General features: G+C 43.6%; 1 protein-coding gene across 1 annotated transcript in view; it reads left to right on the top strand.

Annotated features, from left to right (window-relative positions):
• The window catches only part of GABRA5 (gamma-aminobutyric acid type A receptor subunit alpha5), a 62,621-nt gene extending 51,709 nt beyond the window's left edge, over positions 1 to 10,912 (top strand). The window contains 4 exon segments of the mRNA XM_082220185.1: positions 2,464 to 2,606; positions 2,608 to 2,782; positions 4,713 to 4,924; positions 6,101 to 10,912. Of these exon segments, the coding sequence (XP_082076311.1) occupies positions 2,464 to 2,606; positions 2,608 to 2,782; positions 4,713 to 4,924; positions 6,101 to 6,397 (827 nt within the window). The 3' untranslated portion in view covers positions 6,398 to 10,912.
• The last annotated feature ends 1,481 nt before the right edge of the window (positions 10,913 to 12,393 follow it).

The raw sequence follows: 12,393 nt of genomic DNA, 5'->3' as shown, positions 1-12,393 counted from the left end.
TCTCCCCCTCCCCGTCTTCTGCTTTCTTTCCCCCCTTGCTAACGTCCCAGGTTACATCTGTGCGGGCTGGGTTGTGATTGCAGGGTGGATCACAAAGAGCAGGACACAGATTGTAACCAGGGATTAGCAAAATACAAAAATCCGATTTTACACAGGGGAAGCATCAGTCAGCTATGGATTTTCTGGGCTTCATCAAGCTCGCAGGAGGCCTGTAATCGGGGTTACTTGTGAACGGATTTCCAAGATGTTCTGTCCTTCCACAGAGCTGTGGGATCTGAAAATAACAAGCATAGACCCGTGAAAGAATTTCGCAGTTTGCGTATTTTGCTCCTGCCTCGTTTCCCCCCTTTGCAATTGCTTCTTAAAAAGAAAAAACAACAACACTCCCCCCCACACACAGCACCACACCGCCTATAAATAATATGCCATTTTTATTTTAAACCATGCAACAATTGGTGAGAAGGTGGAAGGTTCGGGATGATGTGAAGCAGATGTGCTCACAGCGAGGGCTGCTTCTGCTCTTCACTGGAGACGGAAATCAAATTGGTCCAAAATCCAAGACCACATCATGCATGGATACTGCCTGCAATATGCTTGTTGGAAATCAAAGGAGCCAGTGTGGTGTGGTGGTCAGAGTGTTGGATTAAGACCCGGGAGACGGGGATTCGAATCCCCACATAGCCGTGAAGTTCGTTGGGTGATCTTAAGCCGATTGCTCACTCTCAGTTTAACCTACATTGCAGGGTGGTTGTGAGGATAAAATGGGGGTGGGGAGAACTATGCATGCCTCCTTGGAGGAGAGGCAATAAAGAAATAATGTGTTGCTTTCAGTGGGGTGAGCATGATGCAGAGGGCAGCTTCTGCATGTGGGTCACCTTACTTGCGATAGGGTGCCAGGCTCCATGGAACCAGCCTTTGGGACAGCCACTGCAGGTCTTTTGGGAAGCACCAATCTCAAGAAGAGATTCTGCAGTGGATCTCAGATGGAAAGTCCTGGACTCAAATGATGCAGAACATTAAGGCCTTGCCAGTTTTGGGAAGCCAGATGTAGTTTTTGAGAAAAGGGACAACACTTTCATATATATTTCTTGCTCTCACTTGGAACGATTTGGTGCCTGCTTACCCCTAAATGAGACCCTAACTAAGTTTTAGTGGGTGACTTGATTTATTTATTTTAAACCAGACTATGTTATAGATCCAGCATATTCAGTTTTCAGCCTAGGTTTCTCCTCACAGCAAAAATATACCGTACATCTCGCCTCGAATGAATCCTGTTGCAAGATCCGTACCACATACAATCTCTCTACAGTCTGGAGCTCCTTGGTAGGAATTACTATGTTCTTTAAGAGTTGAACAACTCTTCATGTATTCAGCAGGTGCAAAAATTGGTAGCATATTAGTCCTTTATGCAAACTCATCTCCTTTCTGCTGGTGCACATAGATCCACATATTTATGGATTATTAAAATCAAAGAAAAAATATGTGTTAAGGTGTGTAGTGGATTGCATAGAGTAAATTTGCATAGAGTACAGCCCTGGTGATGTCATCACTAAAGCTACAAGGAGACAGTAATTTGGGACACAGTAATTGCCTGCAGTCTGTAGATCACCATGCTATACAATTGTAAGGGGTAGGAACTCTCCGTGGAAATGATACAGACCTTGAGACCAGGTCCTCCAGTGGAAGCCACAGAAATGATTCCATGTGACAGTAACTATACTGCAGCCTTTGCCAATCTGGTGCCCTCCAAATGTTTCGGATCACAATCATAGGAGCCAACTCCTAGGTCCCTTCAGCAGCCCCAGTAAAATATTTGAGGGGGTCGAGCCCACCCCACCCCACAATTTGCCATCTTGTGATTGGCACCTCCAATGGGCATTGTAGGTAATTAAAACTTCTTGAGGGCACTAGATGGGCAAAGACTAATTGATTCTCCACAACAATGGGAGAGAATCCTTATCAGTGCTAATTGTCACTGAAAATGAGTGGCAGAGGCCTGAGGATTCCCCCATAAGTTGTGCAGTGCTCCAGAATAAATGTTCCACATAATAGCTGCTCCATAAATAAACTCTTATGGGGAAGCATTTTCCAGCAGCATCCATGTGGGGCCACAGCATGGATTGAGCGGGACCGTGGAAGGTCACTCTTCTTCACCAACAACTGGCTAGATAGGCAGGGTACTAGCACAAGTTGAAATATCATGAACGAAGTCTACGAAGCTTGGGTCCCAGAGAGCATCTCAGCTTAGAAATAAGCTTCAAGCGGATGGGTCTTGCTTGGCTCTAACTCTGTCCTCACCTTACTTTATAGCACAGCCTGCCCCCCCCAAAAAAACCCCAACAACCTGGGAACTGTAGTTAAGGGTGCTGGGGATTGTAACTCTCCTAGGGGTAAACATTTCTGAGGACTCTTTGGAGTGGAGCCTTTTAAATGTATGGTGTGTATGCTTTTGTTCCCAGCCAGTGGCTTATGAGTACAAAAAGAAGTCCTCAGTTCATTTCTTTTGTTTGAACCATCCAGTATTGTCATATGGAAGAAGTGCTAGGCAGAAGACAGCTGTTTGCGAACTGGTGCTCTGGCTTTTGTTGATAACTTATGTGTGTTGTTTTCTCCTCTTCGGCCACCTTAGGTGAATATACTATAATGAGAGCACACTTTCACCTGAAAAGAAAGATTGGCTATTTCGTCATCCAGACATACCTTCCTTGTATTATGACGGTGATCTTATCCCAAGTATCATTTTGGTTAAACAGAGAATCTGTCCCTGCTAGAACAGTCTTTGGCAAGTATTTCACTTCTCTCTGGTGTTTCCTTTTAAGTGACCTTTACTCTAAGGCAGGGGAAGGAGAACCCTAATCAGGTGTCCTGGTGACCTAACCATCATTGGGTAGGGGGCAATGCTTAAGTTTTCCCCTGCCAACCAGTTTCCCCCTGTGCATGCCTCTGTCTCAGGCAGTTCCTTGCCTTTTCTCTCCACCCCCTCAGCCCCACCAGCAGGGTCTGAAGGAAGCGGGGGCCACAGCCCCACATGCAGCTTCAATCACAGAAGCAAGGAAATGTAACATTAGAGTCCGCCATTGGACAGGAAGCTGCATTCCTACATCTCAGCCAGCGTGCAGCCTGATTTGGGCAGAGGGCACAGTTATTCCTGAAGCCAAACACCATGTGTCCCATTTATCATAGCAGCCTGCCTGATTGAAGTAGTGGCCACTCACTTTGTATGGATTTTGACCATGCCAGGGGAATCTCACTGCCAGAACTACCCAGATCATGTAGGCCAATGATCATCAACTGCTTTGGACTTGTAGGCATATATGCAAAATGGAGAAACTCTTGTTAACACCACACACACACACACACACACACACACCCTGCTGCCAAGCACACATCACAACCTGTTCTACAGGCTGCAATTGAATGCTTCCTTCAACCCTGCTTTCAGCATGGGGAGGGCACCCTGGGGATACCCTGGAAGGTCTCTGCAGGCATATGTCTGCCCCTGCTCCACATGCTGTTAGTATCCAGTTTTAGGTCTTCATTCCACATTATGACTTCTATTTTCCTCCCTCAGTATTGCACGTCTCTAGATTTGATATATTGGGGCGCTCGCACTGCATCAGGCTTTGCAATTTCCAAGGAGCCGATCAATGCTTAATAGCAAGCGCCATCTTTAGAAGTATTAATTATTCATTTTATTTCTTCGTCCCCTAATTGCAAATGTGGCTCTAGGTGACATACAAAGTCAGGGTGTACATTTATCCATGTTTTTAGGCCTGTGCTAATAGGCATTTTACTGCATTTGCCATTGCCTGCGGCTACAAGCAATAAATATTTATTGGATTGGGCATACAAAGGAAGATAAAACAAAATCAAACTGCAATTCCTGCAATTCAACAATTTGCTTTTCAGCAGAACACCCCTCCAAGGCAAAAACTCATCAATTGCCATCAACCCATAGCAACTAAAACCAATGGTGTGTTTATATGAAATGCCGGTGAGGTTGGTAGATGCTAAAAGATGTTCAGTATTTAAGATGTCGAAAGGTTTGGGAGAAGATGGAAAGTCTAAAGTGTAGGTACCAGGCAAACCTCTTTACAGAGAGCATTCTGCAAATGGGAAGCTACTGATGAGAAGGTCCTTTCCCTTGGAGCCATTCTCCCTACTTCATGCTGAGAGGACACTTGGAGAAGGACCTGCCAAGATGATCTGAGGGCATGCTTGGGAAAAGCCGTTCCTCCTTGCTATCAGGGTCCCAGGCCCTATAGGTCAAAATCAGCACTGTTCAACTAATTGAACCTTCCTCAACCTGACTCCCTTGAGTAGGAGCACCAGGGGAGGGGATGAGGGGCCAAGTCCCAGAGTCCTCCTGCCACCTTCCCAAAGCGGGGCAAGCACTTTCTGGGCTTTGAGGAGGAGGAAGGAGGGCTCTAGGACCCTGCCAGAGCCCTTCTGCCTCCTTCCCAAAACTCAGCGCCTTTTACCCAGCTTTGGGAAAGTGGGGTGAGGGCTGGAGAGGGCATCAAATTTTGGCCTTGCACAGGGCGCCATATTACCAAGGTCCACCCCTGATTGCAGCTCCCATTGTTTCTGATTGTTGACCATGCTGGTTGGGGTTGATGGCAGTCTGAAACATATGGAAGGCACCCAGCTGGAGAAGGCTGACCTAAGACATGCAGGTAATTCTAAAAGTTGCTCCTTCTTTTCTTTTCAAGGGGTCACTACGGTCCTTACCATGACAACTTTAAGCATCAGCGCCCGCAACTCTCTACCAAAAGTGGCCTACGCTACCGCGATGGACTGGTTCATAGCCGTGTGCTACGCCTTCGTGTTTTCTGCACTGATTGAATTCGCCACAGTCAACTATTTCACAAAAAGAAGCTGGGCTTGGGATGGCAAGAAGGCATTAGAGGCTGCAAAAAAGAAGGTAGCCTGGATTGCTCAGTTGGTTAGAGCACGGTGCTGATAACGCCAAAGTTGCAGTTTTGATCCCCGTATGGGACAGTTGCATATTCCTGTATTGGAGGGCATTGGACTATATGATCCTCAGGGTCCTTCCAACAATATCGATTCTATGATATGCATCTCTTTGAAGAGATAGAATAGTTACCCTGAATAGGAAGGTGGGAGCTCTCTGAATTGGTTAAAAATTGAGTGAACATAATCTACAGGAAGTGCCCTTGTTGCTGTGATCTTCCACGGTGCCATTCCACTAGATCGCCCTCCTAACATTTCACAATGCTACGTAAGCAAAGGAACTATCCCTTTGTCTTTAGTGAGACAATGGATGTCATGGGGCCAGTTCTACCGTTTGATAGAGTAAGCTAACTGCCTCAACCAGCTGATTCTGAGCATCAGTAAAGGGCAGCAAACAGTTACTGGTGTAATTTACTGTTATTGTATGTTACAGCTATAGAGGGAAAGGCACTCATAGGAATTTCTATCAAAATAACATGACCTTCCTTGCATGCTTATACAGGCATGAGATGGCCAAGTGGATTGGGGGTGGGGGAGAGATTTGCTACTCTACCTCAGGCCCTAAATATCTGAGATCAAGACTGCTTTTTGCTATACTTTTTTGGCCTGGACAAAAAATATATGGGTGGGGTTTCTTTCTCCCTTTTTTGATAAAAAAAAGCAAAAGAAAGAGCACTAGTTCCAAGCCTAAGGAGTGGTAAAGGAGAAAACCCTTTTTATTTTCTCTGCATCCTCTTGCTAAGATAAATTCTGTACATACCCAACCAGAGGATGCATTCTGAAACTGAATTAAGATTAATTGGTTGTGTTTGCCATACAATCAGATTGATGTGGTGAAACACTACCCCCCATGTTTTCAAATGTGTATTTGTGAAAGCATTCTTAGAATCTGGGTTTATTTTGCTTGGTTTATGAATCTGAAGTGCCCTTGCAGTTTTAGCGAGGATAAGAATCCACTAGAAGAATGCAAAACAGAAACCTGTTTAGTCCTCTTTAAATCACTTCAATTGCTTTTATCAGCGTTAAGACATAAATAATCTCTGCATACAGCCCTCATCTTTCTTCATGTCCTAAGTGTACATTTCTGTTTTTTTCACCAGTCTTCTGGTTTTCTGTTGTTTTGCAGAAAAAAGAGCGTGAATTGTTGGCAAGCAGAGGCATGAACACTTACCCTGCCGGACGGATGACCCCCACCTTAAACTTACCAAAGGACTCCGCCCCCGCAGTAATCTCCAACGCCGCTCCCATTCCAGTCAAGCCCGCCGAAAAACCAGCCGAAAACAAAAAGACCTACAACAGCATCAGTAAGATTGACAAGATGTCCCGGATAGTATTTCCGGTCCTGTTTGGAACTTTTAACTTAGTCTATTGGGCTACGTATTTGAACAGGGAGCCTGTGATCAAAGATGCTTCTTCAAAATAAATGGAAGGACCTTTTCGAATCAAGTGTTAGCCATACTTGCAAAAACAAACTCTACCAAGGAGAATTCAATGTTCCAAAAGACTTTCTACCTTTGGGCAATATTCTTCAGGAAGTTTTTGCATGTTTAACAATATGTACAAAAAGAAAAAAGAAAAAAATATTATTGCCTCGATTGTTTCTACATGTAACCTCAGATATTTCTGGCAATTACATTAACGGCAGCAGACACAAATCTTTCTAGGACAACAGAAGACATGAGACATGGCTTCTATGCTGCTGAGTAACTTGCATTGATAGTTTACAAATGAAATAGGGTATATTTTTTAAATTGTTTGGGCATATTGCATATCTGCAGTTTTTTATACTTTGAATGTAAATATCGGTGGCAACTGTGGATTCTGCCATTGCAGAAAAGTTCATACAAGTTATTTCAGAGTTTGTCAGTTCTGGAGTATTCTGACTAGGATCCAGAACCCTGCAGGCCCATAGCTTGGCTGTGCACATGTAAGTGGATGTTCACCATCTCTTGTGTTGTGCTCCTCCTGGCAGGTTTTTGGATTAGTGGCAATCCACATATGTACACTTGGGTTGCGTGCGCATGGTTGAGTGGGACACCTATCACAGATCAGAGACCACAGGCTTCATCTTGCCTCACATCGCTTCATGGTAAGGCAGACGTTTTCAGCAAAAGCAGTTCACACGTTCAGCTGCAAATCTGAGAAACGGGCCACACATTCAATTATGAGTGCTGCGGCGACTGGCATCCCAGTGGCAAGCTTCTCCTCACCCCAGCCATAATAGGTAACACTCCTGACATACAGCACAGTACTTTTTGAGCGAAGCTCACGACGTGATTGCTCTGCCTACCTCAGGGATGGGGAACAACAGCAGAGCAGATGTTGTCATCCTCCAACTCCCATCAGCCCCAGCCAGCATGACCAGTGGTCAAGATGATGGGAGTTGGTGCCCACCAATAACATCTGAGGAATCGCAGGTTCCCCATGCCTGGACCTCATGGTTAGCAGTGCCAAATATTATTGGTGCTTCTGGAAAACTATGGAAATATTGATCCCTGCAGTGAGCACAATCCATAGCCCAGTTCTAGATTATGTCATTAAATCAGTGTTTCTCATACTTGGGTCTCCAGTTGTCATTGGACTACAACTCCCATCATGACTAGCTAGCAGAAAAAGCGGTCAGGGATGATGGGAGTTGTACTCCAGCAACAGCTGGAGACTCAAGTTTGAGAAACACTGTATGAAACGATTAGTTATTGAGAAGAGTGAATGCATCTTGAGTTGGCCTTCATTTTTCTCACATAGTGGAGGTTTTAGAGACCCAGGTCTAGATTCTTTTCATACATAGGTAATAGCCTCTTGATTATAGCCTATGACCATGACTTCAGACTAATTATCTGGAAGGATGAGGCCACACTAAATATCTAGTACAGGGGTCAGCAAACTTTTTCAGCAGGGGGCCGGTCCACTGTCCCTCAGACCTTGTGGGGGGCTGGACTGTATTTTGAAGGGGGGGTGAACAAATTCCTATGCCCCACAAATAACCCAGAGGTGCATTTTAAATAAAAGGACACATTCTACTCATGTAAAAACATGCTGATTCCTGGACCGTCTGTGTGCTGGATTTAGAAGGCGATTGAGCCAGATGCGGCCCCCGGGCCTTAGCTTGCCTACCCATGATCTAGTGGCTGCCTCCTAGCTTCAGAAGACTTAGGCAGCTTCAAAGGCTGGGACTTAGAAGACTTGGCAGCCTTAATACACTTTTTCAGTGAAAATAAGGCCACCACCTAATTCTTCATTGAAAGCAGGAAAGTTGTGCCCATCAGGAATGTGTCACCTAAAGCAGATGGCTTCCCATCGCTTTCATGGTAAACAGGCGCCTGCAGGGGGGATGGGGAAGAATTTGATTCAGTTCATGTTTAAAGGCAAATTTACCTAATTCACACTTTCAGAAACACGATAAGAACACAGCCAGCTTTCAAACCCACACTTCTCTAAATTCTCCAATCAAGTAAAGTGTACCAAAATGCATATACAACAGTAAAATGTGCATATAACTGCACATATTAGTGAAAATGAGGGTTGTTCTGCTCAGAGTAGGCGTAGTGAAATTAAGGGACCTAAATTAATCATGTTTATACCCAGGTGGGGTATAAAAAATAAAAGTATTACTACTACTATTATTATTATTGTATTAGGGAAATTGCTTTGCAAAGGATGTATATGTTAGGCAAAATTGCATTCAAAAATGTGTATATTAAGAAAAATAAGCACTAAAACGCTGGTGATTTTAATTCAAACTGATGTGAAAATGGGGGAGAATGGAACTTAAGGCTGGGGGGAAGCAAGAAACAGAAAAACTGAAACTGACAGATTCACCTATCACTACCTGGCAGAAAGAACTTTGAGTTATGGTTATTACCTTTTCCAAATGTCTAGTCCATGACCACAGGCCATGCTGGCTGGGGATTATGAGAGTTGAAATCCAACAAGCCCTGGAGAAACATAGGTTTCTAGTTTCTAATGTGGTTCCCCCACTTGCAAGATTCACTTTTTCCACTCCTACAGTGTGTCCAGAACTGTCCTGCCACCATTCCAAGAAATTCCAGATTCTACAACAAGATCAAGCAGTGCCCTTATCAGGGAAGTAAACCCTAATCTAATTCAATTAGCTAGCTACCTTAATGTCTATCTCGTTCGACTTTTGATCCCAGCACTATTGGGGACCACAACGTATTTATTGTGCTATTTATTTATAAATTTGTTTTCTCCTCCCCTTCCTTGCAAATGCTCAAACTGAAATGCCTCCCCCAAACCCCACAACAACCCACAATCCATAACCAGTTCGACAACTTTGAAACTGGTATTCTATTTAAAGAGCATTATAGTAGCACAGAACATAAGAACAGATGTAACTGTAGTCAGCAGCTGAATGAAACTCAAGACCCTGGGCGGATTGACACTCATGGGTTTTAACGTTAAGAAAGGGGTAAGGAACGGTTTCGATAACCATATGGTGTCCAACTTTTAACATTCATAATGCGTTATTACAATGTGACAAGAGAGCAACCAGCAGTGCAGGGACAGCATTTTGGCAAAACAAAAAACAAAGGTAAGAAGTGCTTCATTTTACAAATATGCTCTGTGACATTTTAGGACAATATATCTAATATCGTTCTAATAACGTTATACTGGTCAGTGTAGATCCAGCCCACGTTTATACTTAGTCTTAAGGCTTTGGGGCAGAAAAAAAGTATGGTTTACCAATATTCCAGCTTCCTAAAGGCTATTTAAAATAGATGAACTCTGACTTTTATTATATGCACACACAAAAACATACTCCCTATAGGTAGACAGAAATGCTGAGCCCCCAAAATTCCAGTCTAGTAGCATGTTGACAACAAATCAGGCGTTGAGCAATGATTTTGCCATATATACTCACACTGGCCACTCCAGGGACTTTTTCACATGAACCTGCAACTTGACAAACAGGAGTTGTGCAAGAGCCATTCCCATTATCCCGTTCCAGTGGTACCTATGCAGGAGCAAGATCCTGGTGGAAGATCTCTCATTGCACAGATGATGCCACGGACCCAGATTCTCATAGGAATTTTGAAACCCACGGACCAGTTTTAATATGCGCTTGCTGAGAGTCTGGTTCACTGATTACTTGAACAATAAAGCCACTACCTACGTGCTCATTGGAAGTGACAGGAATTTCGCCTTTCAGGGAAATAAATACTTTTGTTCAAATTCAAGCTACATTCCCCCCCACCCCCACCACTTAATTACCATTGTTGAAGAATCGAAACATGTATTGCATGAGATTACTTTTTTATTTTTCAAAGTAGAATAGAACCAACTACGCCAGATATAATGTACTGTTCATTCACTTAGTATTCATTTCCATTAGGGTGATACGAACATATTTAGAATGTCTTCTCGAGAGAAAAAAGAATGCATTGTATAATGATGTCATGTTCTGATAAATAAAAGACAGGGAGAGAGAAAATATGTTGGTTTTTTAAAGCCAGCTGTTTCCAATCACTATATCAGTATTTTGTTGGGGATCATGCCTTTCGGAAACTTCTATTGCTTCCAGTATGTTTTGCTTCATTGGTGAATGATCAAGGCTGCAATCCTGTACACACTGATCTGGGAGAAAGTCCCACGGAAGTCCATGGGGCTTCCTTCCGAGTAGACATGTCTAGGATTTACACCATCAGGCTGCAGCCCTTTGCACACTTCCTTGGGAGTAGGTGCCATGGAATTTAAACAGCACCTACTCCTGCATTACCACGCCTAGGCTCAGGATTGCATGCGTAATTTGAGTTATTTTTACTTTCTTTTCCCTGCATAGATCCATTGCTTCAGTAGCTTTTGTAATTTTATCTTAATGTTTAAATAAAAGAATACATTTGATAGTCAGTTGCAAAATGTCATCTTTTCCAAACTTACTGTTAATAGAGAGAATTAATGTTCCAGTTTTGTTTTGTTTTTAACCAGCCAAAAGCTTGAATTGTGATTGCCACCAGTAAGAACAGATGCTAGAAACATACAGGTTTGTGGAATTTAATTTGCCAAGGAAATAAGGCTCCATTTCCTGATGTGTATTTGTGGCTTGATCCAGTTGGCCACCTACCTGTGCCATTCAACATTCATGACTCCTCAGAGCTCAGCTTTGTGTTCCATGACCGCTACGACCAGTGAAACTCACAAATACACAATGCTCACAGCAGTGGTTGGGAAGGATAAAAAGGGTGACTTATCATGGCCTTGGTACAGACTTTCATGACTGTAGGGTCACAGCATCCTCAGAAAGGCATTCTAATTGTAAAAACACTACATTTCTTGGGGTTTACCTTATTCAAAGCTGGAGAAAGTATGGCCCTCCTGATGTTCATGGAGTCCAATTCCCATTAGCCCCTGGCAGCATGGCCAATAGTCAGGGATGATGGGATTCGTAGTCCAACAACAGATTCACCAATGCTTCTGAATACCAGTTGCTGGAAACCACAGGAGAGGTGAGTGCACTTGTGATCAAATCCTGCTTCCTGGTTTCCCACAGGCATTTGGTTGGCCATTGTGAGAACAGGAGGCTGGACTAAATGGGCCATTGGCTTGATCCAGCAGGCTACTCCTGTGTTCTTGTAGAGAGCTAGTTTCCCCATCCTTTACATATTAATTCCATCTGACCATTAGAGTGGTCAGAAGTCTACCAAGTGCGACTCACCATGGCTCAGTGCAATTCCATTCACATCTGTGGGTTGCAGACCAAACTTGCATATGGGCAACTTAACAGCAGGTCTTTTCAAGTGAGTGCCCTCCCCTTGGGACATGTTCTTTGTTCTCACAACTTGATGCCCATATATTCACAGGTTCCCCTGTGAATACTCTGTGAATACAGAGAGCAATGTCTATAACATGACTGGTGGAAGTTGGAGTCCAGCAATATCTAGTGGACCACAGGTTCCCTATTGCTGGTGTACAGCTTCAGCTCCTCTAGGGTCCCTGGCATACAGTCTCAGTTCACTCTCATTTTGACATTTAGATGTGAGTTTTCTAGAGCAAAAATGTCAGTTGGATTCCCCTCCCCCCCAAAAAAAAATCTTATGCAAAGTAAGGTAAAAGTTCCATTTGCACTGGATATTTTTTTTAATGTCCCAGAGAGTGATCTAATTTATCATCTTTAATTAGTAAACAAAGCTTGAAAACTGCCAAGGTTGCCTAATAATTGATTTTGCACATTGTTACCAAGGGGCATATGAAATGGAAAATGTTCTGCACAGATACAGAGCACTGAGAACTTTTCCACTCTATCACTGCCACTTGCTGAGGAGCTACAGGATTTGGCAGGAGCCCAGGATATGAGATGCACCGCTGGCAAGAAAGAGACGTCATTGAAATTCCACCCCCACTGCCCCCACACAGCTGGAACAGCCAAACGTGTTGATTAATTGGTTGAGTTTCTTTGTATGT

Source organism: Podarcis vaucheri (genome assembly GCF_965113315.1).
Source record: "Podarcis vaucheri genome assembly, chromosome: 4".
NCBI lineage: Eukaryota > Metazoa > Chordata > Lepidosauria > Squamata > Lacertidae > Podarcis > Podarcis vaucheri.
Note: the sequence above shows the minus strand (reverse complement) of the source record. Positions and strands in the feature narration are given on the sequence as shown.